General features: G+C 42.0%; 3 protein-coding genes and 1 long non-coding RNA gene across 5 annotated transcripts in view; 1 reads left to right on the forward strand and 3 right to left on the reverse strand.

Moving 5' to 3' along the window:
• Positions 1 to 13,709, reverse strand: part of LOC100705676 (helicase ARIP4) — a 74,520-nt gene extending 60,811 nt beyond the window's left edge. The window contains exons 1-2 of one of the 2 annotated variants that reach the window (XM_013271126.3): positions 13,297 to 13,709; positions 1,791 to 1,838 (exon numbers count right to left, since the gene is read on the reverse strand). The gene's annotated coding sequence lies outside the window, so the exon portion shown is untranslated. The remainder of the gene's footprint in view (positions 1 to 1,790; positions 1,839 to 13,296) is intronic. The other variant, XM_013271127.3, reaches the window with a different exon arrangement.
• Positions 13,710 to 14,018: 309 nt separating this feature from the next.
• On the reverse strand, positions 14,019 to 15,073 carry LOC100705412 (ribosomal biogenesis protein LAS1L). The gene has a single exon (XM_005478377.2). The coding sequence runs from the start codon at positions 14,905 to 14,907 to the stop codon at positions 14,242 to 14,244; it is 666 nt and encodes a 221-aa protein (XP_005478434.2). The 5' UTR covers positions 14,908 to 15,073; the 3' UTR covers positions 14,019 to 14,241.
• LOC109196197 (ribosomal biogenesis protein LAS1L-like) lies at positions 14,019 to 27,628 on the reverse strand. The gene is given in 3 exon segments (XM_019349679.2): positions 14,019 to 14,215; positions 26,323 to 27,128; positions 27,130 to 27,628. Coding segments are annotated over 2 exon segments (1,245 nt in total). The 5' UTR covers positions 27,595 to 27,628; the 3' UTR covers positions 14,019 to 14,215; positions 26,323 to 26,348.
• LOC112843224 (uncharacterized) lies at positions 19,419 to 23,992 on the forward strand. Its single transcript, XR_003215416.1, has 3 exons — positions 19,419 to 19,477; positions 19,786 to 19,926; positions 23,974 to 23,992. It is a non-coding gene; the product is annotated as an uncharacterized LOC112843224 (long non-coding RNA).
• Positions 27,629 to 27,909: the final 281 nt, after the last annotated feature.

Here is a 27,909-nt window from a genome sequence, read left to right on the forward strand (position 1 = left end):
CACCCCTGGAGGCAATCGCCAGAGCCTCCTGTCTCAGCACCCCGTTCACCACCTGTTTGACCTGCTGCCCTCTGGCCGGCGCCTCAGATCAATCAGGTCCTACAACTGCAGACTCACAAACAGCTTCTTCCCTTGGGCCATGCAGACTGTCCCCCCCACACTCAACCCCTGCCCACTCACCTCACCAAGTTGAGCCATGGTCTGAGAAACCCCCGTCACTCAGGCCACTTGCATACAGTCTCTATTCAGACGAAGTCTTTTGCTTTGCACTACTTCCAAACACATACTATACCATTATTATCACTTTGACCTTCAGATCAATCTATTGACCTTCAATGAGAGGTCAGAGGTCAAACATGACATGATATTTTGAATCTTTATATGCTACTTTTTGAAACATAATAAATGTGTGAATGATGGGCATTTTGAATTTCCCAGTATTATGCTGTTGTGGGTGTGAAAAAAAATCACATAGAAACTCTGGACTTAAATACCTCTAAGCCTTGCTCTGTCTTCATGTAACAGATATAAGCAAAAATAATTAAAAACACAAGCAAATAAATAAGTAAATACATTTTTTAAATATTTTAGCATATAGAACTGTGCAAAAATGTTAACGACCAAGTCATTTCCTTATATTTTGCTCCCAAGAAGCCAAAATATTTTGAAGTGGTTTTGATCAGCAGTTCTGAAGAACTTTTAGAGTTTTTCTTTGGACATTGGCTGCTTTTTCACTAATTTACAGTCCAGTCATTGTACCTCATCATTTTCAGAGGAATGGGTTTTTGGGGGGTTTTTTGTTGTTTTTTGCGAGAACATGCAAACTCCACACAGAAAGACCCCGGCCTTCTTGTTGTGCGGCAACAGCGCTAACCACCGTGCCACCGTGCTGCACGGTGCTGGTATGAGGATACTCCGGCTTCCTCCCACCGTCCAAAGACATGCAGTTTGTGGGGATAGGTTAATTGATTAATCTAAATTGCCCATAGGTGTGAATGCAGGAGTGAATGTGAGTGCAAATGGTTGTCTGTCTCTGTGTGTTAGCCCTGCAACAGACTGGCGACCTGTCCAGGGTGTACCCTGCCTCTCGCCCTATGACAGCTGGGATAGGTTCCAGCACCCCTGCGACCCTGAAAAGGATAAGCGGAAGCGAATGGATGGATGGATGTTTTTTTTTTTTGTTAGGCCAATTGACACTGAGCTATCAATCATTCAAGCATGAAAAAGGCACCTAAGTCAAGGGATGAACCAGTGCTGTGTCTGCACATAACAGACAGCTTAGCAACAAACCATCTTTTTTAAATTTAGCCACTTTGCTACTAGAAAACTATCATAATTTTCTATAATTCTTTCCTATTTCTTTGGTTGAATCAGACAAAAGCCAAAGATAACACAACTTGACGTTGTGCATTTTTACACCAACAAGGCATTTTCCAAACAGCTTAAAACAACATATCCTGGTATAGTGTCAAGTATTTACTAAAAAAAAAAGTAAAGACTTTGAATAGACAGAGGACAAAAGAGAAAGAATCAGGCCAGATGAACAGTATAGGTATGCAAAATGATGCAAAAACTGGACTGGAACAAAAAAACCTGTAGTGATAAATCCAGATATGAAATTTCTGGTTCAAATCATCATCAGTATATTTAGAGGAGGGCAGGATAGATGTACACTGGCGAGTGTCTATAGCCATCTGTAAGACACTGTGGTTAAACAGTACAAGTGTATTCCAAAACAAAAATGCTACTTACTCAGGCTTGTTTAAAGTACAGAATGCTTTCCTACATACCCTGAGACATCGTGTAATTAGCCGTTGAAATCCCCTGAGAGCGCGCGCCTGCAAGAGTAAAGTTAAAATGATAAGGAGGGGGGCAGTGAGAAGACAGCTGCTTGCATAAGCTGGCTTACATAAGATCTGGCTAATAATGCCACTGTTCAGCTTAGAAGAAAAAATAAAGTTATACAAGATGTATGCCAAGATGCAAGACATTGTACACACACGCAACTAATTTCTCCATCCCTCTCTTTCACAGAACTCGTAAGCATGAAAAATCACATTTTCTTATTAAACTTCACACACAAACTCTCTCTCTCTCACACACACACACACACACACACTTTTGTACTCTATACTAAGGCCCTTCACTGACACATTTATTTTCCAGTGTAATCTTAGCCCAAATCTAATATTAACCCTCCAAAATGTGCTCTAAATGTGATGAGGACTCTCACACTCAAACTGGTTTCACACGCAAAAAAAGGATGTAACAAGAGCTCACACATAAACGCAGTGATATTGCACCCTGGTTTCAGACGTCAGCAGTGTTGAACAGTGTGTACTAGGCCCTCATTATAAGCCCTGCAGGAAGCTCGATGCAGATTTTAAAGAGGGAAGGAGGGGGGAATGGTAACATGAATTACATAGAGTCAAACCTTCCCATAAAAAAACTTGTATTTAAGCTCTTCATTTAATAACTTAAATTAGAGAGGGCTGACACTGGCTTTTGTAAAGCTGTTCACTTGTACCTCCCCATCACATGTGTTTCAAAGAAAAGGAACACAAAAGACTGAAGCGTTTCTAACAACAGATCAGTTTCCTCCTTTGAAAAACTCACAGGCCAACACACTGATGACGCACTGCCCTGATGTCAGCTGACCGTGCACCGCACATTCCCCAAATGCAGGTCATTTGCAAGAATAATCAGACCACCAACGCTTCGGTTCACAGCTCTGAAAATGGATATTGTATAACACCTTCCTTTTATATTGAAGTGGCTTACAGACTTAGAAGATCTGCATCACAACCCCTTGCTTGTGTAACAGAATTACACAATACTGAAACCTGGTGGTGGCTGTGTTGGGGAGGGAGGCAGGGGGTTTACCAATCTAGTCAAGTTGCTTTCATCCAAAACAAGATGACACATAGTTCAAACACACACACACACACACACACACACACACACACACACAAAGTTCTTTCTACCCAATGTATGTCAGTGCAGATAGCTTTTATAAATAGAGTATGTTATTCTGTAAAGTGATCATTATGGATGCTCTGTTTAGAGGATGTACTGGGGTGAGCCTCAGCATTTTCCAGTGGCTTCACAGTTAGGCTGCGATTTATGTCTTCATTTGGAAATCTATTTGGTGACCCTTTGACTTTCTATGCTAGCGTCATCATCACCAGACACAGCTATGCATTATATGGCTGTGTTGCCAAAACACATGCTAATTACAGGACTGTGCAAAAGTTTTGAGCCATCCCCCATTTTTCTTCTAAAGAGCCAGATTTTCTTGGATTATTTCTGTGGTCTTGGGGAACAGTTCTCCAGGCTTTCTGAAGGACTTTCAAAGTTTTCCAAGCTACTTCAAGCATTAAAAAGCCCCCAAATCAAGGGATGAAACAGTTCTGTGTCTACACATAACAGGCAACCTAGCAAAGAACCAAATTTAAATAGTATCTTAAGGGCTTTGTTACTAGTAGCATTTGATAATAATCAAAGAAAAAACATAATTTGTTGCCATTTCGTTTTGTTCAGTCTGCATAAAATGCCAAAGATAACACAGTTTGACAGATGTAAAAATAGTACACAGTAATTCCCAAAGAGCTAATTGCTGAAAATGTGGCATAGTATGCAGTGTGTCCTTAAAGAACCTGTTGAAACTGGACAAATGGAAGACAAAAGAAGAAGTGGCAGGCCTGACAGCAGATGAACAATATGTCATGCCCTCAAAAGCAATGGAGAAAAATTCAGCAGACATTGCACAGGACCCAAGACATGCGTCTGGCTCTTCAATTCTCCCAGTTTCTTCAATGAAATTGGGAGAAAATGCTGAGGTATGCCAAATTACACAAGAACTGGACTGAAAAAAAAAAAAAATCAGTGATAACAGGTTTTATGGAGAGATGAATCCAAACATAAAGAAGCTGGTTAAGAGAAGTGTGCAACAAAGTGTGTCTACAACCATCAACAGAGGCTCTGTCATGGTTTGGGGCTGCATTTCAGTCAGTGACAAGAAATCTTGTCAAAACTGATAGAATTATGAACACAGAAAATACCATCAGATTTTGATCCACCATGCAATACCATCTGGAACGTAAGAGCAGTAAAAGCATATCTGGATAGAAAAACTCACAGTCGAACACCATCAGTCAGGGATTGGCCTCCACAGAATCCAGACCTCAACATTATTGAAGCAGTGTGGGATCATCTTGCCAGAGAACAGGACAAAAGGAAGCCAACATCCAAAGAAGAGCTTTGAATGTCTTTCAAGAAGCCTGAAAAATTATTCCTGGACATATTAAATAAAATACAAGAAAGCTTAAGAGTGTTCAGACTATGTGGAAGAACAAAGGCGGTCATATCAAATATCAACTCCAGGCTCATTAGAACTGTAAAAACTCTGCTTTTGCCCTTTGTTTGGACATGGTTCAATAAATCACTCCACCTAGTTCCTATTTTCAGGTGAAAAAAATGATAGGACACAGTGGCTTAAGACTTTTGCACAGTACTGCAAAATTCAATGCAGTACACACTAAATTTCATATTATAGTGTTAATGCAGGTACTATTAATAAAAAGAAATGTTTTCAGTCAGTAAAAACTAACAGTATTTTTTCATTAACAAGTGAACCCTGCTTGGTTTAATCTGAACCTCCACACACAGCAACCATTTTTCTAATTCTGTCTTTGAGCCTATAAATACCCACAACATGTACAAGTTTGTCCAGGATTAGCCTCATTTTAATTCTTTAGCTTCGAGGTCACACTCACAAATTAGTGACCTGGATCAATGGAACAATGCTGATCTGCACAGGCTTGCTTCACTGACTATTTTTAAACCTTTGGGCCAATCCCAAATGTTACTCACATCTAATGCCTGCCCACCTGATCTCTTGCATTGCAGCAAAGAAAACAAGAAAAAAAAAAAAAAAAACAGACTACACCCACATATGATCATACATATTTCATTAAAGAGCTCTTAGAATTGAAACAATGAGCATGGAAAATCTTTTCATTTATGCTGGAGAGTATTTAAGTACAAATATTGTAATTATTTCCATACTATTGTCACCAGCAAATGATGTACAAATTTTCAAGTTTAATCAATATTCTCATGACCAAGGTCCAGGCACTTAAAATGGTAAAGGGTTGAGGAGCAGCATGGGAGGTATCACATATCAGCAGGCCACAATGATATCCAATTGGATATAGCTGGCTGTGCTTCAGCCAATAAGGAAGGATTTAGTGGGTTCACCGGGTTTGTTTAAGGTTCATGTGCGGACACTAGAAGGGACGGGTCTCTTCTGTTTAGGTTATCTGTACTACCTATAAGGCACTCAGCACAAGGCAACTCAAAAACTGCTGGAACAAACCATGATAGCTTCAGCATGAAAAAAACTAAACAAAACTGGAGACCAAAGTCCAGAAAAGGGAAAAGGTGACAACATGAAGAAGAAAATCACTTTTTTCTTCATTGTGCAAAAACATGTATGATTGGAAATAGTTTCTGTAATGATATTTAGCTAAGATTCTATCGATGTGTGTGAAACACATTTAAATGTGTTTGTAGCAATCAAGATGTTAAGATGACTCAGAACCTTAACAGCAATCAGAGTCTCTGCGTCACAGAAACCACTCCAATGTGGAAGGGCCTGAAGACCTGTATTATATCTAATTCAGTTTTATTTATATAGCCCCAAATCACAACAACAGTTGCCACAAGACATGTTATATTGTAAAGTAAGGACCCTCCAGCAATACAGAGAAAACCCTGATAAACACACAGCCCCCTCTGTGCAAGCACCTGGTGACAATTGAAAGGAAAAACTCCCTTTTAACAGGAAGACACCTCTTCCTGTTAAAAGGAAGAACTAGGCTGCTAGGTAGAGTCAACCATCTACCACAACCAGCTGCGGGGTGAGGGTGGTCGCCTATCACTTGCTGCGGGTCGATATCCTGTAGAACTTTACTACAGGAACATCGTCAACCCAGGAGTGACATCACTCCAACGCCAACGTCCAAAATTCAAAATGGTGGATTATCTCTGGTAGAAACTGCACACTCATTGGTTAACCACTTGTAATTGACAACTCTTTAGCCAATGAGTCTACGGTTTCATACCTAAATCCTTCCTTGTCACATGCATTTTTTTTTTTTCAACCAAGATGACAACAGTGGCAACGCTCAGCAAGACGTTTGAAAGCAGGTCTTCAGAAACCAACAGGTTATGCCACAGTCGCTACATCCATCTTTTATATTGTCTGCAACTTTAAGGCGTAATCTTTTAAAGCCATGCTGGCAAGCCAACAAATGTTTATTAAAAGAAATCCAATCATATTTTCTCATCCACCTTATGTTATTCAAACAACACACAACCAATGGGGGGAAAAAAACAATTAGCAGAGAAAGTGCTAAATCATGAAGCAGACAATAGTTACTATTACTTTCTTTTTTCTTTTATAAGAACTGCTGGTACTAAATTATCACACAGTCTGGGTTGCACCCCCTTTTGCCTTCAGAACTGTGTTCATTCTTCATGACTCAGATTCAAGGCCCTGGAACATTTCTCAAAGATGCATGCCAGTCCATGATAGCATCACACAGTTGATTTGTCACTATACATCCATGATGAAACGCTCCACTACATCCCAAAGGTGCTCTATCGGACTGAGATCTTGTCATATGGACACACTTATTCAGTTGCTTCTATTAACAAGTAGCTGAATAAGTGTATCTAATAAAAGGCTTGTCAGTGTATGTTTGTGTATTCCTTTTGTTCCAGTAGGCCTACAATTCACAGTGTTTGAAAGTTTCACATTTTAAGACAGTTTCCTAATCTTGGCTACAAAAAGCAACCCTCAAACCACATGTTGACCTACAATCATGTTCAAACAGGAATCCAAGCATCTAGCTATGCACACACACAGTGCTGTAATTTAGATCGAACACAGAGAAGAAAGTAAACAAGATGATAGACAAGCAGCAGGTGTAGCTATGGATACTGGACAACAAATGACTAATGTCAACAATAAACAGGTGCATTTACACAGGCAGGTATCATAACCACTGCACACGCAGAGACATGCACAAAGAAAAAAAACTGAGAGGAGAGAAGAGAGAGCTTGCTTATCAGAGGTCACAGATCAAACATAAAAACAATGCTAACAAACACTGTTCTCTGGACTGCCACACACCCACGCAGTGAAGATGTATCGGGTCTCTAGGAATCTTCAACATCCTGCAAACGAATTCAACCTTTACCACTGGGTTAAGTGGAAGATGCACAAGTATAGCTGTACTAATAAACACACTGAAGAGGGTTGGCTGTCATAGACACTGCAATACTGCGGATCCTAAGCTGAACCACATCTGACCAAAATGTTTGAAATTCTCATATCTCAAGATTGTTTGCTTTAGTAAGCTATGTAGTTTATATTTGCATATGTACAAGAATTCATGGATTAGTGAAGGAGAGACTTAACGGAGAGTAAATTTTTAACCCCTGTGGGTCACTGTAGCATCATAGACTGCAGTCACACAGACCTATAGTGACCACTCGTGAACATCTGGTCATGAGAGATAAAGTGTACAGACCAGTCGGAGACTTCCACACAAACTATGGGTGACTGCTAGCAAACAAAGCAATTGCAAGGAGGTTTTGGGAGCAGCATTCTCTTTATGTCTCATTTCAACTAACTTCCAGCAACCCCTGGATGCAGAGATGGTCGCTGATCATTCTCCAGGCCTGTGTGGCTGGGGTTCATGATCCCAACGACAAATATAATTTAAAAATGTTTCAGTTATTCCAGCTTTTCCTCTGCAAACCAAGCAACTATTTGTGATTTTTCATCCTGTACAGTTTAAGAAATTTGACATTTGAGCAACTGCTGCAAAACAATTTCCTTTCAGGGATTATTACAATAATTTGTAATCTGAAAATGTCACAAAATATTAGTCACAAAATAAATGAATGAACTCTAATAACTGTGACAGAAATCCTGCAGTGCATAGCTTCAACATTATTTAAATGTAGTTTACAAACACTGAGATACAAACTGAGACCACTTCCAACGAGTTCACAGTGTGTCGCTGAAAAGAAAGGAAAAAGTGGCCGATGAAAACTCAGAGATCTGAACAGACTCTATCCTCTCGGATATCTAGCACTGAAAATCTGATACATCACAGCAGACTTGCAGTCATCAATACAACCCTTGACTCTGGGAGTAAAACTTACAACTGAGCAGGTGCTCAGAAAGAAGATGTTCAATCATTAAAAGTTTAGTAGGATGAGGCCCTGAAGGGATCATCTCAGGGGTGTGTAGGATTTTTCCACAAGACAGGCTCGGTAGTAACTTTCCATTAAAGGAAAAAGCAGTCAGGAGACAAACCCCTATGCTCAACTGTTTACCTTGCTACAGCTAACAGCCCACACGCAGCTGCAATTATACTGTTAGACAAGACACAGTGTAATAAATCAAAACATGACATCGAATTTTGAAAATGAGAAATATCAGACTCATAAGGAACATGAAGGCAGGGCTTCAAATTAATTCCCCACTGAATGTGTAAAGGCCTGAAGGGTATCCTACGAAGGAAATTCAACACAGCCAGGCTTTCTCTGCATTAGCTGACTCAACAAAACCCAAAACTCCAGCTGGAAATAACGGGTATCACGATGGTGGTTATCAGCTTTCTCTATTAAGCTGGACTGTCCGCTTCAGGCTCTGTGCGCGCCCACATGAAGGCGCCCTTTCAAGCATCATATGACTCTTCTCCTGCACAAAATGATCCCTATGAGTGCCACCGGCTCCAATCGGAGAGATTATCAGCTGATCATAGTAAAACAGTGACACAAATCTATAAAGAGCATAAAAATTTTAACAGTCAAGCCCAACACCGTTGCAAATACAAGAGATTAATATTGAGGAAAATCCTTAATCTGGTGATCGACTGCACAGAGCAGTAAAATTGACATTTTAATTTGAGTGAATTATCGCAGTGCCCTCTCAGAGCTATTTATTTCTAATGTGACTGCTGCACATTAGTCTGAAACTTTAAAGTGGAGACATTTAAACCTCAAATGTTCCTGTCCCACAGCCTAATAGAAGAGATGTTGAAATTGCTTTAGTTCACTGGCAGATCAAAGTGAACTTGATTAAACCAATCCGATCATAACAACACATACAAATACAGACAGACACTCATAATGCGCCCCAATCATCTCCACCACTTGGGTCCTGCCTTCTGACACCAACTCTGGGCGTACGGGCTGGTTTTGAGACTGGTTTTGACTGGCTGTTGGCTGCTATTTCCTGCACATACTGGAGATAATGTTTCAGCAGTCTGAGTTACACAAATAAAGATGGTATAACAAAGTCTCTCAAAGTTTTAAGTGCAAAGTGCCATCGTTGTAGCAGATAGCATGGTCACCCTGACGAATGGTGACATCACAACTGCTGCCACTCGCCACGCTTTTGCATCGATATGCTCGTCACACCACAGAGCCCTCAAAACCATTACAACCAGTGTGAAGAACTGAGTATAAATATCCTTTCAATGATATGATCAGTACAGGAGCTCAAGGACTCGCAGATCATACAGCAGGTGATGCTGCAACAGCTTGAAAACAAGAGACTTTGCCTCCTGTTTTGACTTCCTCTACTCTTACACTCCACTGATGCTGAGGGTTTTTTATTCTGACGGGCGACATCATTCGGGAGAAGCCACTCTGCTGCTGCCATCAGTTACATCCCTGTCTCCACATTTCTCTTCCCTGGCTGAGGTTTTTAGGCTCAAACATAAAGAGAACAGTCACAGACTTCAAACCACTCTTCCGCATGCAGTTTTAGACAGAAGTAACACTCAGCATGTTCACTGCTGTAAGCTAGACAGCAGCCCCTCTCTGCATCTGCCCCTCTGTTCTTTACACTCAATTAGCCACAAGAAGAAGAATGAGCCTTTTGCAAAATTTCACACTTCCTCCATCAATCATGATGTGTCACAGTAAAAAAGAGAAATTGCTGACAATTCCTCTATTAAAGATTTAAAAATGACATTTAGTTAGGTTAACTATTACAGTAGCTCAGAGACACATTGGCTCATCCACCCCACTCCTCTTGGTATTACGAATTTCCTAAAACATGAGAAGTGCCGGAGCTCAGAGTCTCAGCTCCGTCGTTCTTTCACTCGTTCTCTTTCCATTTCTGCTCCGCTGATTTACATTTTCTGGCCACAAGGAGAGATAAAGTAAAACCAAATCTCTAGTTAATCCAAACTCCCTGCTGTGATGTTTCACTCAACTCTGAAAATTAGCATCTGACACAGGTCAGAGCGCCCTGCCCGGCATCCATCACTTTCTATCTCATTGTGGTTTTTGTCCCCCCGTCTTTACAAGAAGCGTAGGTCAAAGAGACACTTACAACACTCACCCGCTGTTTAGGACTCAGTATGGGAAGCAGTGAGCATGACACACATGCCCTCTTCTATAACTCAAAGACAGATATTCTTTCCCGATTCCCTTGTTGGCACATTCATCTGCAGATAGTACATTTAGTGCACAAATATCTTCCATTCTTTATTATTTATTTTTTAACTACATGAACACATCTCACCCTAACTGCTTCGAAACATCTGGTAAGTGAGAACTAAAAGTGCATTTTCGACTTCGCCACCAGAACTATCATGCTAGTGCGGGGCAGTTCTTCCCCTTTTATCGTCAGGCAGATGAAATCTCATCTGGTGCTCAACCCCCATCACCGTACACAAATGTCAAGCAGGACAGCGGTAGCCACCTTGCTCCCATCACTCCTGCGCTGTTTCTAGGGATGTGTTCTTGTACTAAGCTGCCTGCTGAGCTCATTAGCAGGAACAGACCGAGTGATGTAAGGGTGACTGGAGAGATGAAAAGAGCGCTACAGGAGCGTCCCCAGATCATCCTTTCAAAATTATACTGAGAATCTGGATCTAAACAAAAACCCCTAAAATTGTAATTAATTAATCCTGACCTGTGTTTGAAGTATGCAAGCCTGCAAACAGTATTTTGTTCAAGAGAGAGAGAGAGGAAACAAAGGCCAAAACTGGACAAACACACACACGGCCAGATTTGACAAGTCTGGGAGTTTGCCACCCCCGATCATATCACAGTTTGAGTTTGAATCATTCCAGACAGTCTTAAGTAAGAAAAGACGCGATATAACCTTCAAAACGGTATTTCAAACTCATCTCCACCAGCAGCACAATAAGTTTCACTAAAAAATAACACACAAAAAACCACAACACTTGACAGCCAGTTAGTGAAGTGTTTAAGATTTATACAGACATGCTAGAGTTTTGCCTTTGTTCAGCTGGAACTTGACAGAATTTATTGTCTCTTTCCTTTTTTAAAAGTAAAGAGGCTTTGATAAGCTCAGGTTGCAAAACCAGAGTTTGTGCACTTCTAATGAGCTTTAACACAGCTTGAACTCTCTTTCTTCTCGCAGCTTTCTTGTCATTTCTTTAAGTAGTCTTCAGGAATAGTTCTCCAGGCTTCTTGAAGGACATTCAAAGCTCTTCTTTTGATGTTGCCTCCCTTTTTTTCGGTTCTCTGTCAAATATGTTCCCACACTGCTTCAATAATGTTCAGGTCCAGGCTCTGGGGAGGCCAATCCATGACTGATACGTGTTCTCTGGTTTTTTGTTTTGTCCAGATATGCTTTTACTGCATTGGCAGCATATTTGGGATAATGATCATGCTGAAAAAATTAAGCTGTGGCACAATCAGACAATTTTCATATAGTGTTTCACGGTGGATCCAAATCTGATGGTATTTTTCTGTGTTCATAATTCTAACAAGATCTCCAACACCACCGGCTGAAATTCAGCTCTAAACCACGACAAAGCCCTTGAGGATGTTAATTTCTAGTTCAGTTCTTGAGTAATCTGGTATTCCTCAGCCCTTTCTCCCAGTTTCCTTTAAGAATGGCTTCTTGACAGCCAACCTTCCACTGACACCATTTCTGATGAGGCTTCAGTGAACAGTTCATGCGCCAGGTCTTGCATTTTTTTTTTTTAATGCCCTTTAGGCACTGATTATCTGCTGTAGATAGTTTTTTAGGCCTGCCACTTCTTTTGTCCTCCACTTGTCTAGTTTCCACAGATTCTTTAAAGACACTGTACCTCATGCTATGTTACGTTTTCAGTTACTTGCTTTTTGGGGATCACCTTGTTGTAAAAAAATACTATGTTTATGTCTATCAAACCATGCTGTTGTTGGCATTTTCCACAGATTGAACCAAAGAAATGGAAGGAACTAGTTTTTGTAGCAGGCTGCTTGTAACCAAGTGCCTTAAAATACAAAATAAATTGCTAAGTTGTCCGTTATGTATAGACACAACACAAGTTCTTCCAGTGAGCTAGGTATCCTTTGTTGTGCTTTAATGCTTCATAGCCCGGTGTTAAATGGCATCCCTCTGGTCAGGTACAAGAAAACTTTGAGAGACCTTCAGAAAGCCTGGACAACTATTTCCTCAAGGAACAATTAGAAAGTGTGGCTCCCTGAAAACAAAAAATTAAAAATCCTCTATACTTTTGCACAGTGGTGTATGTGGGTACAGTTCAATAAATTGCCATACTTCTGCGCAGATGCACTTTCAACTTCCGTGTTAAGACAACTGGTATATTCCAGTGCTTACAGATGCTCACTGGTTCATATTTGAGGAAGCCTTTCGCGTCTCTAGATGGAGCTGTGCAAAGTCCTACAAACTGCCTGGAGTGATGTCATTTGGTAGAAGCTGTGCACAAGTGTGACAAATGAACAGAAAAGCAGTGGGAGAAGTTTAAAAAGTGGCTGTGAAAGATCCCGGGATTACCAAAGCTGAAGCTGCTGATGGTGCTAATCGCCAGCCAAATAAACAGAAAGCCTCACTTTACATAAGTCTTTACATAAGTCACTTTCCTTATGCTCTCCCTTCATAGCCTAACTGTTAAGTAACACCTAACCGCTTCTTATTTAATGTGTCCCACTGACTGCATCTCTGTGCCGGCTACTTCTTCCGAAGTCCTGCTATAGAAAAATTCACACGAAAATGAAAGCAGCGTGCTTGCTTGTTTCATAACACAGAAGGGGGGGCTGCAACAGCAATGCAGACAGGAGGAGGAGGAAGCGAAGAAGGGGTGGGGGGTGCAAGTGCAGCATGCTCCTCTATTGTCTGGAGCCTAATTGACGCTCTAAAATAGCCCAACAGGAGAGGGGAAATGCTTTTAGCAGGAAGAAAACATTCGAAAGCGGACATTAAAGCCGGCGTGTGCCTCTCACCTTCCGTCCCCGTCTCTGCGATGAGTCCCTTCAAGTAAGAAAAAAAAAAAAAAAAGCTTTTATTTGGGAAGTGGTAATGAGAGGCAGGGCAGGCTTGGCCGCTTTCACCCATTCATCGGTTTCTTACTGAAAGAGGAGGATCGGTCCTGTTGGTCCCTGCACGCGCTCTGCACAGGAAAAAAAAAGCCATTACGAAAGTTCCGGAAGTGCCCGAGCATCCAAAGTGTTGTGGGCTCCAGTGCAGGTTAGCAGAGGCGCAAGAGCTGCATGAAAGTTAAACTGTCAAATGTTATTTGATGCGTGATAGGCGGTTCATTTTGTTCCCCTCTGTTGCGTTATCCAAAAATATAATTTAGTACTTTTTTATTTTTTTTATTTTAAAACCATACTATTTATATATATATTCCAGCTACACCTTATATTTTGTAACTATGTAATGTGTTATTTAATTTTGTTCAGTGTTACTGCTCTTATTGTCTTGGAGCGACTGTAACCACACAATTTCCACAGGGATGAATAAACTCTTATCTCACTTTCAGCTCTAGCGTGCAGAGAATGTGTTAAACTTTTTCTCTGCCACCTATTAACAATAAACACAAAGAACATAAAGGCTTCCACCTGGCCCAAATGACCACAACTACGACACATTTTCAGTGTCAGTTCATCAGATGATCAGTTTTCAGGATTCAGATGTATTGCTTGGTCTATTAAATGTCACACACTTGCAAAGAGCATGGTTTATTTGAAAACAGAAATCAGAACATTTTTGGAATTAAAGGAACATTTTTGGAATTAAAGGAACATTTTGTCAAATCAGAACATTTTGTCTTCTGAACATTGTAATTTTGCTTCCAAACTGCAAACAAACACAAGAGTCAGCGAAGACTGGAATGAGACTTAAAACAGCTTCAGTCCACATTTCAGTCTGTTGAGGTCGCTGTTGCTCTAGCGGTGGCCCTCAGCTGGCCCGGCTGAGCTCTTCTCCTTGTCTTGAAAAGCTTGGTACTGGGCCTGCTGATAAGAGATCAGCAGCTCCCGAGCTTTTCTGTAGGCGTCCACTTCTTTCTGCCTGGCAACGAGCTCATCCTCCTGGGGCTCGACATCCTCCTCCTCGCCATGCGACTGCAAGTCACAGCGCTCATCGGGGGCTCCTCCCAGCTGTCTGGACCAAAACTCCTGCTGGAGCCACTCCAGGGCCACCTTACATCCCCTTTGGCACCATTTCAAAGAAGGAAGCTTCCCATGCATGATTTCGTTCCTCAGATCCACCATCCACTCGGGGATGCTCAAGTTTCCAGCCAGTGGCTTCAGCTGGCGCTCCGTGATAAGATTAACAAATCTTACCAGGGCCGTCCCGTACATCATAATCAAGTCCTCTCCGGTAAGCTGTCCGGACAGGTCCCGCATCTGGCAGCGCACGAGGTCCGCTGTGCAGTCCATGGCCACGGGGAAACTATCAGTGCACCTGGTCCTCCAAGCCGATATCCTGTCTAACGCAACCCCCTGCAGAGAGGAGTCCATCGAGTAAAGGTAGTCCCGAACCTGGTCCATCTCCGCTTTGGTAAGCCAGGGTACCACATGGCGGTTTTTCTCAGAGCCCTTTTTCTCCATTGTGCGCGGGAAAAGCAGCAGAGACCACTCGCAGATTTATATGACGTTCAGAGCTTCGAGTTTTACCGTTGCTATTGAACAGCATCCAGGAAATGACCCCGACGTTCGTTTTGGCTTCGTTTGCGGCTGACATTCACCCCGCGGGCACGCTGGCGCCTCCTGCTGGATGGGAGGATGGAACGATGGTAATAAGGCACACTTATTACTATTCGTCGGATTTATTATTCTTATTCTTATGACTTTTATAGTTTTTGAAATATTTAGATTTTAGTGCAAATTTAGGCCAATTTCTAGGCTCCTGAGATAGATTCTGCTTTTGGCACCATAGAAACAGACTTCATTTGTGGTGTGTTGGCTCTCTCTGGTGGTATACCGGGAGTAGTACGGCCTAAAGGTTGAATGGTGGGTGGAAAACACCATATCCCACAATTCATAGCACGCCTCTACAGAGTCAAACAATGGCAGACACCGCTTTGTTTTATATGTGTTTTAGTCGTGTTTTTAGGTCACAAAATAAACTTTTAAGATATTTTCAGGCGAGAATGTAGGTGTGTAAACTTCAAATATCTGCTCGTTTTATCAAGACATCCCATATTAGCAACAGTTCTCTTACGTGTTGCTGATAGCCGGCTAGCTAGCTAGCGCCGCTAGCATAGGTAGCTAGCGCCGTTAGCAACCCTTCATGAAAAAGCACCCAGGCTTGGCTTACAGTGAGGCGGCTGACTCTCGTTTCATCACCCATCGCTCACCCGATCGCTCGCCAAGGGTCTGTGTTTTAGTTGGACTTATTTTTTGTTTATATGGGCCGATGATGCTGGTCGATGTGGAAAAAATAACTGAGTTGTTTGGTGGTGGAGCCACAACAGAGGGCAGCTATCCACCGGTGTGTGACAGAAAGGACATGCCGCAAACGAGACATACGAGGCAGCAAGGCGACCGCTGATAGACCGGTGGTTGCTAACGTGGAGCTCAATCGTGGATCAGGGAAACCGAAGGAGGGAGCCTGAGGTGAACTGATTTTCAGGTAAGAAGTTATGAACTGCACTCTATTTGGGTCAGATATAAACCGAGTTTAGGTGTAGTTTATTTTCGTTGTGCTGACTTTTTACAATCAGTTATAATAACTTGTACTGGTGCTAGCTAGCACGATGGAGTTTCTATACAGCTGTGTGCATGCTAAGTTGCAGATGTTGAACTTTATGACAGCCTCCCCTGTCATTCTCTCCCCTGTTGAAACTTCAGTCATGAAACTGATTAATGATCGGCTTTTCTTTCTTGTTTGTTTATCGCACTAAACAACAGCAGCACGTTTAAGCTTGATCAGCTGTTGTTAGAATTCATTTGATTTTAATTTCTAGTATCAGCTGATGTTTGCTGGAGCCACAGCTGTAAAAACGGCTGTTCCAAACCAGGAGATGTCCTTACTGAATCATCAGAGCTGAACTGGTGATGGAGAAACAGGTTTACCCTTTAGGTGACATGAATGAGTTGAAGGGAAGTTATGCACTGTTTCTGAGAGACAAATAAACACCAAGCTCCTTTTTTGTGTAGCTGACAGCTGGTAACTGTGCAGGGGCGGATCTAGCAAAGCTTTTGCCAGGGGGCCAGGTAGGGCATTAACAGAGAAAGGTGGACACAAGGATATACTTTTCTTTCTTACTCTCATATAAAATATTTACCTTTTATTAAATAGTTATCTGAATCTTACAACCAAAGTTTGTATAACAATACACAAGATTGGCTGTAGACCATTGTTCATCATTCAGAACACTGTGTAAAAACAACAAAAAACAAAAAGTAAATGCGAAAGTGCATAAATATTTATTTTACGTGTTTGATGTGTGTGGCGGGGCGTGGTCTGCAGTGCCGCTGCAGGGGAGGTGGACCCACCTGAGCGGCGTAGTCTGTGCTCTCTCGGCTGTTTTTTGGGTGTGTGTCGGGCTGTGAGTTGAAAAGCTACAGCCGGCTGTGTGGGTACACCAACCATGTGTGAAAAGTGGTCCATAACATAATGCTTCAAAGCGTGTTCATGCAAACATTGTCGGGTCTGCCGTGGTACAATGGGAGTTCTGCTCATGAACCTCTGTGCACAGCGTCTGCAAATCGGGGCTGTACGAAGTCACCTCATCTTTACCCAAAACTGTAAGCTGTCATCTGTGAGGCGCGAGCGGTGTTTGTTTTTACCATAGTTCATGGTGGAGAATGGCTGCTCTGCTGAGGTCGTGGGTTCAATCCTACCTTGTTCAACATTTTTTTTTTTCACCACAAATTTATACACTATCACAGACCTGTAATTTATATTGCTAATTTATTACAATTCTGCAAAGTTTTATGATTTTAGCAGCTTTTCTAATATGGACCTCAGATTCTTGTTAACGCTCCATGGCAGAAATACATACAAGTACACAGCCTGATGAAGCAGACAGAAGCAGTACCTCTGATTGGTGGACTGAAATTGAGCAGAACCAGGTTGTTCTGTGCTGATAACATTTCTTTCAGCTAACAGTTAAACGTTTTTAACTCTTTCCAACACAAATTTCAGTTTTTTCGCCCCTTTTAGCAAAATTTTCAGTTTTTTCTGCTGTTTTCAGAAAAAAAACTCTTTTCAGCAGAAATTCTGCTCATTCACCTCTTTTCAGCAGAATTTTCAGAATTTTCACCTCTATTCAGCCCAAATTCTGCTACACAGCCTGATGAAGCAGACAGAAGCAGTACCTCTGATTGGTGAATTTGAGCAGAACCAGGTTTTTCTGCCTCTTTTCAGCAGAAATTCTGCTGATTCACCTCAGACTTTTTAGCCTTTTCAGCTGCCTTGAGGCCAGGAGGGCCGGGTTCGAATCCTGCTCAGGTCAACATTGTTTTTTTTTTCACCACTTTTTTAGCAAAATTTCGCCGTCTTTACCCCTTTTCAGTAGAATTTTTTTGCTTTTCACCACTTTTAAGCAAAAATCTCTCCTTCTTTCTGATATTAAGCAAAAATCTCTCCTTCTTTCTCCATTACATTTCTGAAATGTAATGGAGTTATGGTTAGCAGAGAGTTAGCTCGCTAGTTTCCATCTAAATATAATATACCAGGTTCTGACTGAGGGATTTCTAAAACAAATTAAAAGGCACAGCTCTGCTATCACTTCCGACATACATGAAGACAGGAAGGTAAGCAGCCGTGATGTTTGTAGGGTTACTGAAGTTTGGCTAGCTGGTATATAGTGATGTGCTATGTGACTAGCGAAACAGCTATGTTAGCATAACATTAACACAGTGATGAACGTGAAGTTTTTTTCCACTGGATAAGAGTTAAGGTGAGGGTTCCCGATGGTTAGGGACAAATGCAGTGGCATGGCAGGATGCTGTAAACGGACCAAACTTCAGTCAAGAGAACAACTGAGATAATCCATCCACATATGAGGTTAGTCATTAATGTGCTGCTGCATTGCCTGGGCTGTAGTTACATGGTAAGGTTTTAAAAACTGAGCTTTAAAATGAACAGTTGTAATAAAAACTGAGAGAGGCCGACAGTGATCACCTACTTTTTGTAAGGGGCTTGTTGAGATTAAATAGAACAAGTTACAAAGCATTAAAACATGTTAAAAACATAACAGCCTTATAAAATGCAGAGTAGTTTGGGCCCAGAAGTAGGATTCATCACGTCATCACTTAAAGACCGGATAGACACACGGTGGAGTTACTCATGTTTACTGTTGTTGCCACTTTCTAAATGTAGCAGGATGAATATTATATGTACTGGTTGATCCCACTTTTAGTCAGGCGCATATTGAGGAAAAATAACTTTGCTGGTTATCGAATTATCAGTATCTTTGGAAACATTTAATATATCGTGATGGTTTAAATGCTGAGTCGTTTTCTGTTGTAGAATTAATATTCATAATAATATTTAGACAGCGGCACTATAGGTGTTTGCAGTTTTTGCAGTTTTACAAGCCCTCACGGTAAAAATATGGAATTAAATGTCACTAATGGGCTCTTCTCAAAAAACATCAGCGTCTGTGTCACACTGATTTTGATCAACTGACTTATTTTATTGTAATCAAACCTATTTTGATATTGTTGTCTTGTTTTTCCTTTAGCGAGGTGGTTTCCTTCCACTTGTAGCAGGACCAGTACGTCTGCCAGCTCCAGGAAAAGCTCCCGTGACCAGGAAGACCTCAGCATTCGCCAATTCCTGCTGAATTACCGCAAACAGAAAGAACTGACAGAGGGCATTGGAATAGAGGATGATTATAACACTGAAGACCGAGGTAATAGGTCTGTCTAAGGGCCAGTGGAATATAAGCTATAGATTGTAGTGGTGGTTATATTAGATTCAGAGTGTAGAGGAGATGGATCATTGTAATTAAGAGTCATAGAAATCTGAACCTCACTGCTAAACTGGCGGTCTAACTGTACATGTGCTGCCATTGCAGAGGTCCCTCCCACTGAGTGTGAGGATGTGGAAGATGCTGGTAGTCCTGATGTGAAAGCAGAGCTTCCCTCCCACCTCAGCATCACTAAGGATGTTATGGAGCGCTGCATTCATCTGCTGTCTGATCCCAGCCTCAGGCTCCGACTCAAGGTAGTTTTATGTAGAGTCAACTGTTGGACTAGTAACAAAAATAATCATTCTTGTGAGGGTAGGACCGCCAGCGTTGGTACAATTCATCCTGTCAGAACTGTGTGGATGACTGTTCACTGGTGTAATGCTCATCAAGGAAAAACATTCAGTCTGGTCCAGGAGTGAAACAGAAATAAGTCTGTGCTGAAGTCGTGCCTGCTCAGGAGTTTGGGCTCTCAATGAAGACCTCAGTAATTAGTTTCAGCTCACATTTAATCAGGATCAAAACAGAGATAATTGTTAGGTGTGTTGTGCGTCTTTGTCTTTAGGTACTGGACGTGCTGGAGTTGTGCGTTCAGGTGCTGAGTGAGAGGGAAAATGAACTGCTGCCTATGGCTCATCGCTGCTGGCCAGCACTCCTGCAGAGACTCACAGCCGATGACCCATTAGCAGTCCTCAGAGCCTTCAGGGTAAGTAAAACAAACCTCTCTTTTCATTACGTGAGTCAAAATTATTCAAGTCGTCTTTATTTTTTTTAAACTCTTAATAGTGAAAGAATCAAAGATTGTGCCCAACAACAGTCTTATTTCATTCAGAAATAGTTCTATTATTTTTTGGGGGGGTTGTAATGTGAAGACTCTTTAAACTAACATTTCTTCTATCAGCACAGAAAAATCACTGTGGATGCCTTCTTAGAGGCTGCTTTTCAAACTCTCTCAGAGAATCACAAAGTAGGACTTTGGGATAAATGAAGCTGATAGTGTTTTGTGATCTTTGGTACAAGTGTCAGCTGATTCAACTTGTGGGTGTAAATTAGGCTACTCGTCAGCTCCTGTCATCAGCTGGAATATTTTTAAATTTGTTATTCATATTTTCATTGATGAGCTGACAAATACAGACACGTTAAGTCTGTAAACAGTTATTTATTCACTCAGAGCTGCTGCTGGAAAATTGTTTCATCAGCTTTTGGATATATACGAGTTTTGTAAATACTACAATTCATCCAGGAGTACACAATGGGAAGGTTTTATTGAATTTTGACAGCTTGCTGCTTTTGTACATTACATTTTTGTACATTACATGGGTGAAACATGAGGGGACTTTGTGAGGAGGAGGGTTTCTAAAGAGGTTCTGCCCAAGCTGAGCGCCTCTCTGGCACGGCAGGCTCCGATAAAGTGCCAAGGCTGGGCCTGTCTACACACACACCCTGGCCTACAAACTGCAGCTGGCTGTATTGCAGGGGCTGGGCTCACTGTGCCAGTGACTGGATCTGGGTGAGAGAATAGAGACACAGTGCTCACAAACAGCACAGTTTCACCAAGACACAACATGAGTGCATCATCCTGTAGAACTGGGGCCCGTTCTTCGTACCTCGCTTACTACATCCAAGATCAAATCATCGCGCTAACTTTGAGCTCGCTAATCCGGTTCTCCGAACACATCTGTTGTTGACGATTAGTATAGCTGGATGAAGTAATCTGAGATCACTGGGTGGCTTAAAAGGGGCTACGCATCGATAGTAGAAACATTGATCGGCAACCCTGTGATTGGTCGGCGAAGATGTCGAAGGCGCGCGCTCAGTATTTCACGGCAGCAGAGCAAGAACTCTTGATTGAGGGATATCAGGAGTTTCAGAGTTTAATTAAAACGCAGGGGAACACTGCAAAGGCTGCAAAAGCAAGGAGAGAGGGCTGGCAGAAAGTTGCTGACAAATTAAACTCGTAAGTAATTTATTATATTATATTACATTATATCCTCTTTCACATTAGAGCCACAACAGGACCCACTAGAACATGGGAACAAGTAAAAGTGAAATATAAGAATATTCTACAGAATGGTAATATTTATCACTTATATTGCTTTTAGTCTCTTGAAAAGAGACCATGAAATAATCTGTTTGTTTGTTTATAACAGCAACCAAGAAAAGGGCAGAGCAAATAAAGACAGGTGGTGGTCCTGCACCCCCTCGTCACACCCCGGCTTTTTGTACTGTGACATTTATTGACATTGTGGGTTTTTTTGTGTGTAGTTTTACATAACACTCCATCACTTTTACCTGTTCCCATGCAAGGGGTGACTGAAGCATGCACAGTAAGTTGGGATATATATATATATATATATATATACAGAGAGAGAGAGAGAGAGAGAGAGAGAATAATACCCTCACGGGAGAATCGATATCTCTCTATGAGCACACTGTCGCGCTGAGCTAAAGGATCCTGTCTATCCCGCAATATCCGCTGAATTCTGAAAACTCTCCTTATCAATCTTGCACCTTCCTTGCTCGCGTACAAACGGACAGGACATGGCTGCGACAGACTTCCCAAATCCACCTTCGCTTTTATAGTCGTGGTCTGTCATCTTGATTACACGAAGTAATTTTTATTACTACTCTAAAATATGAATTACATCTGGAATGATCAAATACATGTAATAGAATGATTAATAGTACATTTCCCTTTTTTTCGGAAATGACCTGTATGTATCTGTATGAAATCAATAAAAGAATCAAATGCTGCATTATCTTTACTTACATTGATAATATTTATTTATGGTAAAACAGTGGCGAAATATCGCTCTTGCTTTCGTATAACTGCAGCGGACATACCTGAGTGGCCGCGATCTAATCCTGTTTACATAAAGTAAACCTGCTCCCGAGCAGGTTTACGCTTACGGATCTGTTGCTATGACAGCAAGTCCCAGATGAGCTTCGGAGAACCGAACGATCCAAGATCACGCGAAATCGTCAACATTCAAATCCGGCTAACTTACTTAGCGAGGTACGAAGAACGGGCCCCTGTACCTGGGATCTGGCAATGATCAAAGCAGCCACAACATGGACAAATCAGAGCAAGACAACTATTCTTAGTTGACGCCTCACTTAATGGAGATTGGTGCAACATGAAGCCCATTTATGTAAAACCACATTGAAGATAGATGACATCTTATCTTATCTTATCTTATCTTATCTTATCTTATCAAAGCCTATTTGATCACAGGGCTGTAACTTTCTTGTAGGAATAAACTTTATGATTCTTCTTAAATGAATGAGTTATAGTCAGCTTTCTTCCTGTGAGTGAGACAACAGCAATACAAGTTTGTGTCTGTACATTAGTACAGAGATGAAGATGTCTCTATGCTAAGGTTAACAATTAGGTTGTTAGCCTGATTTGACATTAAAGCTGTGTGTGGGGAGATGAGTCGTCAGAAAAAGCCAAAAAAGTCAAAGAACTCATTGAAGCTCCTTCACCACCGGGTGGTGGTGAATGAAAATCAACCATTGGTATCACAGCATAAATCAGGGCATCTCTGTTTTATTATAAAAACCTTAAACTGTGAAACAGTTCGGCATCCTAAACACGTGACGGTGATGTTGTTGCTAAAAATGCCTCTTCACTGTGGCAGCTCTGTCATTAAACATATTTTAAACATGACTTTGATGATACGGACCACAGCCAGCTGTGCCAGCAGGATGCTGCTCAGGTCCAAACTGCACACACAGCTACGACTGCAAGCAGCTCTTCTTATACCCAACTGAGAAAAACGTGATTGTTCAATCAGCGAATGCAAAGCCATTTAATTGATAAGCTCAGAGAAGTTGTTGTTGTTGTTGTTGTTGTTATTTTTGTTTACTTTGTGCTCAAAATACGTCCATTAGCATGTTGAAAATATTCAATATTCACTCCCACTGAGGTTCATCGCTGACAGAGGAAAAGAGTCACAAAGGTGACAGAGCTGTCTGCAGCCTTTCCAGAGCCAGTGTTACATCTAACAGTGACAAGGACTGCAGTGTAAAGACAATTGTTTCATTTTGTAAGAAATCAGGTTGTTTGTGAAACTGTTCCTTTAACATAGCTTACGGCACTTTGTGTACAGCAAACTCTCTCATACAGTATAGTGTGCAGATACACGTTGTGTGTTTGAGATGCTCTTTGTGATTATTCTGTGAAGTGGCTTTCAGTATGTCTGTGGCTTCAGTTCACAGTGGGTGGGACAAGGAAGGGTTTAAAAAGGAGATTAACCAGCAGTGGTATCTTTACCCCATATTATTCGGAACCAGGATCATATTTTTAAAGGATTTGTTCTTTTGGATATAAAAGTGTCATTATGTTGCACGCACTGGACATAATCAGAAAAGAAGCATTCACAACTGTAACCATGTATGGAGCCAAGCCTGGAGCTGGACATGTAATGTGCCCCACTTTCCTCACATCCTGCTGCACCACTGCCTGCTGTTTCAGCCCATCCACCACCCCAGCATCCACCTGTATGCTCCTGGAGTTTTATGAGTAACATATTTGCAGGGAGTGATCCACCCGAAGACCAGGCACCGAGCTCAAACTGTGTTCTGCTGCTGTGATTAATCCGTGAAATTAACTTGGCTTTGTTGCATTTTATTCGTTTTTATTTTCTTTTTCAAGTTGATTTCTGTTGTAATTTCTGGATAAAAGGTAAAAGTATTACAATTTTTATATGAATAAAATATAGTAAAAATGTCCTGTGTTTGGTTTTCTCAGCTGAAGCAGACCTAGATGCTGTTTGTGAAGCCTGTCTACCCTACCTGAGCTCCAGACAACCCATCAGACTGCAAGAAGCCTGTTTAAGGTAAGTCTTTATTAAGGACCGCTGTAGTAAGTAACTCAATCTTTCATTTAGTTACTAATGTGTGTGAGTGTTACACACAGACAGAATGCCAGAAATTAAAACTGTGCCATCCAGTTGACATTGTATTGCCATGTTGGTCATTAATAGCCGCGTGACATGATTTATCAGTAAAATCTGAATTTAAATTGAATGCTTAACATCATATTTGGAGAGGTGCTGGGTGTTACACAACAAAATGTGACTTCAGGAGTCATTCATTGTCTCTGAACACTGAACATGAAACAAAGCACTGTGGCTATAGCTTTTGTTCCCTGAAGGAGAGGAACATGGGACCTGACAATTGAATACCTCAGGAATAATCAGGTTCCTGCATGTTCTGGGTAAAGACACTAGTATTCATGACTTTAACGTATATTACCTGTAATATAAGACTTTTAACCCTTTGCTGCAAACTTTAGTAAATCACTTTGTGGGCCTGATTTAAATATCACCCTCACTCATTTTGTCCCTTGAGAAAGGAACTTCCAGAAATACGCAGATGTAGTTCAGCAGTGGTGGCTAAAACCAACAGGAGCAGTTAGGCTAACTTCAGGTTGCCACACCACAGAGCTAACTAGCAATAGCTAGCAATCCCAACTTGGCAAAAGTGTTCCTAGCCAGGTAAAGAGCATAAAAAGTGAGGAACGACTGTGATGATGAGTTTATATGTGGCATATCATCACAGGTCAGTTGCCTTACAGGCGTGAATAGAAGCGTCTTCAGGACACGTAGGGCCGTGATATCCCAATACTGTGTGTACGAATCTGAAAGGGAACTCATTTCACCTTTACACTGGCAGCTGATGCAAAATGTGTGCACTGTGAGAGCTACAGTAATGTAAAGGACAGATGGAAGCTGTGAATAAACAAAGTAAATGAATAAAAAAATAGCTCAGAATGCAGTATGCAAGCAGCCTTTAATAACTCACATCATTCTGAATTATTGATCTAAGTGTTTGGGTAGCAACATAGCAGCCACAAGTAAAAACACATGCTTTAATATACTTAAGTATTTTCCTGCTTGGAGGTGATTTAAAAAACAAACCTGAAGAGAAAGGCAGTGTTGAGTTAATGAGCTTATAGTTAAACTGTTGGTTCGCATGTTAAAGCCAGCAAAAGTGGTTCAGTCTGTCACTTTGGATCATAGGAAGGTGTTTTCCATACAATAGATATTACATACAAAGCAAAACACAGCTCAGAGCTAATCCTATTCCTGTGTTTCTTTCCCTTTCCTGCACAGTGTGTTCCGACACTTAATCCAGGTGGATCCGGACACCTTCTGGTTTACTCTCAATGAGCTGCACTGCCGTCCTCTTACATCCCACACCACCCCGACCTCCTGCCGGTGCAGCTGAACGGCACGGGCAGGCCGAGAGACGAGTTCTCCAACAACGTGTTCAAACTGCTCAAGGAGGAGTTTGGCTCCGTTACTGAGACAGTTAACCAGCCAGTCAGCTAATGAGCTGCTGCTTGATGAAATTGACTCACCTCACAAACGGACGGCTTATTGAACCACGACTCCAACAGGTCAATTAGCTGAAAGAAATCTGTCAGCTGTGCCAAATAGTTGATCACCTAGCTCTGTGGAATCAAGAGCTACTCTGTCATTTACAAAATGTTACTTAGTCATCACCTTGATTATCTAACCTCCTAGCTTCTGCTAGCCCACAATTAGCCCACATTGATATATATTTGTCCTCTGCAATATTTTGGACATTTGTAATGGAGCTATTTATATATATTCCAGCTACACCTTATATTTTGTAACTATGTAATGTGTTATTTAATTTTGTTCAGTGTTACTGCTCTTATTGTCTTGGAGCGACTGTAACCACACAATTTCCACAGGGATGAATAAACTCTTATCTCACTTTCAGCTCTAGCGTGCAGAGAATGTGTTAAACTTTTTCTCTGCCACCTATTAACAATAAACACAAAGAACATAAAGGCTTCCACCTGGCCCAAATGACCACAACTACGACACATTTTCAGTGTCAGTTCATCAGATGATCAGTTTTCAGGATTCAGATGTATTGCTTGGTCTATTAAATGTCACACACTTGCAAAGAGCATGGTTTATTTGAAAACAGAGAAATCAGAACATTTTTGGAATTAAAGGAACATTTTGTCAAATCAGAACATTGTAATTTTGCTTCCAAACTGCAAACAAACACAAGAGTCAGCGAAGACTGGAATGAGACTTAAAACAGCTTCAGTCCACATTTCAGTCTGTTGAGGTCGCTGTTGCTCTAGCGGTGGCCCTCAGCTGGCCGGACTGGAGCCGAGGCCCCGGGGATGCTGCTACGTGTCGCGCTGCTCTCCAGCTCCACTGGCTGGTCAGACACAGTCATTATCGTATAATTGTCCACCATGAGGCACGACGGGTCGTCTGACTGTCCAGGAACTTTACCAATGGGATAGTTCTTCCATGAGACATTATCAGTGCACACCTGCCACGGAGAACCTCTGAGGGCAAGTGCTCTTTCAGCCAGCAGGTCTGCCCATTTGCGCTCCTCACTTGTCTCCGAGTCCATCGGTAAGGAATGCAAGGGACGGGCGTCCTGCTGGGAGTGTTGCATCTCGTCCAGCGGCATCTCCACAGTATATATGGGCTGCTGCTGCTGCTGCTGCAGAGGTGTGCTGGCCTCGGAGCACTCTGTCTGTGTGTAGATGGAGCAGGGCTGGACCAGCTTCTCCCTGGTTTCCTGAGGGGTGGGGTGCTCCATGTCATCCAGGATGAGCTGGTGCTGGTCCTTCTCATAAGAGATCAGCAGCTCCCGAGCTTTTCTGCAGACGTCCACTTCTTTCTGCCTGGCAACGAGCTCATCCTCCTGGCGCTTGACGTCCTCATCCTCGCCATGCGACTGCAAGTCACAGCGCTCATCGGGGGCTCCTCCCAGCTGTCTGGACCAAAACTCCTGCTGGAGCCACTCCAGGGCCACCTTACATCCCCTTTGGCACCATTTCAAAGAAGGAAGCTTCCCATGCATGATTTCGTTCCTCAGATCCACCATCCACTCGGGGATGCTCAAGCTCAATCTTTCCAGCCAGTGGCTTCAGCTGGCGCTCCGTGATAAGATTAACAAATCTTACCAGGGCCGTCCCGTACATCATAATCAAGTCATCTCCGGTAAGCTGTCCGGACAGGTCCCGCATCTGGCAGCGCACGAGGTCCGCTGTGCAGTCCATGGCCACGGGGAAACTATCAGTGCACCTGGTCCTCCAAGCCGATATCCTGTCTAACGCAACCCCCTGCAGAGAGGAGTCCATCGAGTAAAGGTAGTCCCGAACCTGGTCCATCTCCGCTTTGGTAAGCCAGGGTACCACATGGCGGTTTTTCTCAGAGCCCTTTTTCTCCATTGTGCGCGCGGGAAAAGCAGCAGAGACCACTCGCAGATTTATATGATGTTCAGAGCTTCGAGTTTTACCGTTGCTATTCGAACAGCATCCAGGAAATGACGCCGACTTTCGGTTCGGCTTCGTTGCGGCTGACATTCACCCCGCGGGCACGCTGGCGCCACCTGCTGGATTGGAGGATGGAGCGATGGTAATAAGGCACACTTATTACTATTCGTCGGATTTCTTCTTCTTCTTCTTCTTCTTCTTCTTCTTCTTCTTCTTCTTATTATTATTATTATTATTATTATTATTATTATTATTATTAAGTGTGCCTATGCCAAGAGGCACACTTATTAGTATTCGTCGGATTTATGCTTCATATATGTTACCTCATTTTGTGCGGCTGGATCTGGAATGGTGTGCTATGACTTTTGGTGTTTATGACTTTTATAGTTTCTGAAATATTTTGAT

This window comes from Oreochromis niloticus, linkage group LG20 (assembly GCF_001858045.2).
Source record: "Oreochromis niloticus isolate F11D_XX linkage group LG20, O_niloticus_UMD_NMBU, whole genome shotgun sequence".
NCBI lineage: Eukaryota > Metazoa > Chordata > Actinopteri > Cichliformes > Cichlidae > Oreochromis > Oreochromis niloticus.

What these genes read in the sequence shown, in the direction of transcription:
- LOC100705412 (XM_005478377.2), bottom strand. Translation starts at nt 14,907, where the DNA reads ATGGAGAAAAAGGGCTCTGAGAAAAACCGCCATGTGGTACCCTGGCTT.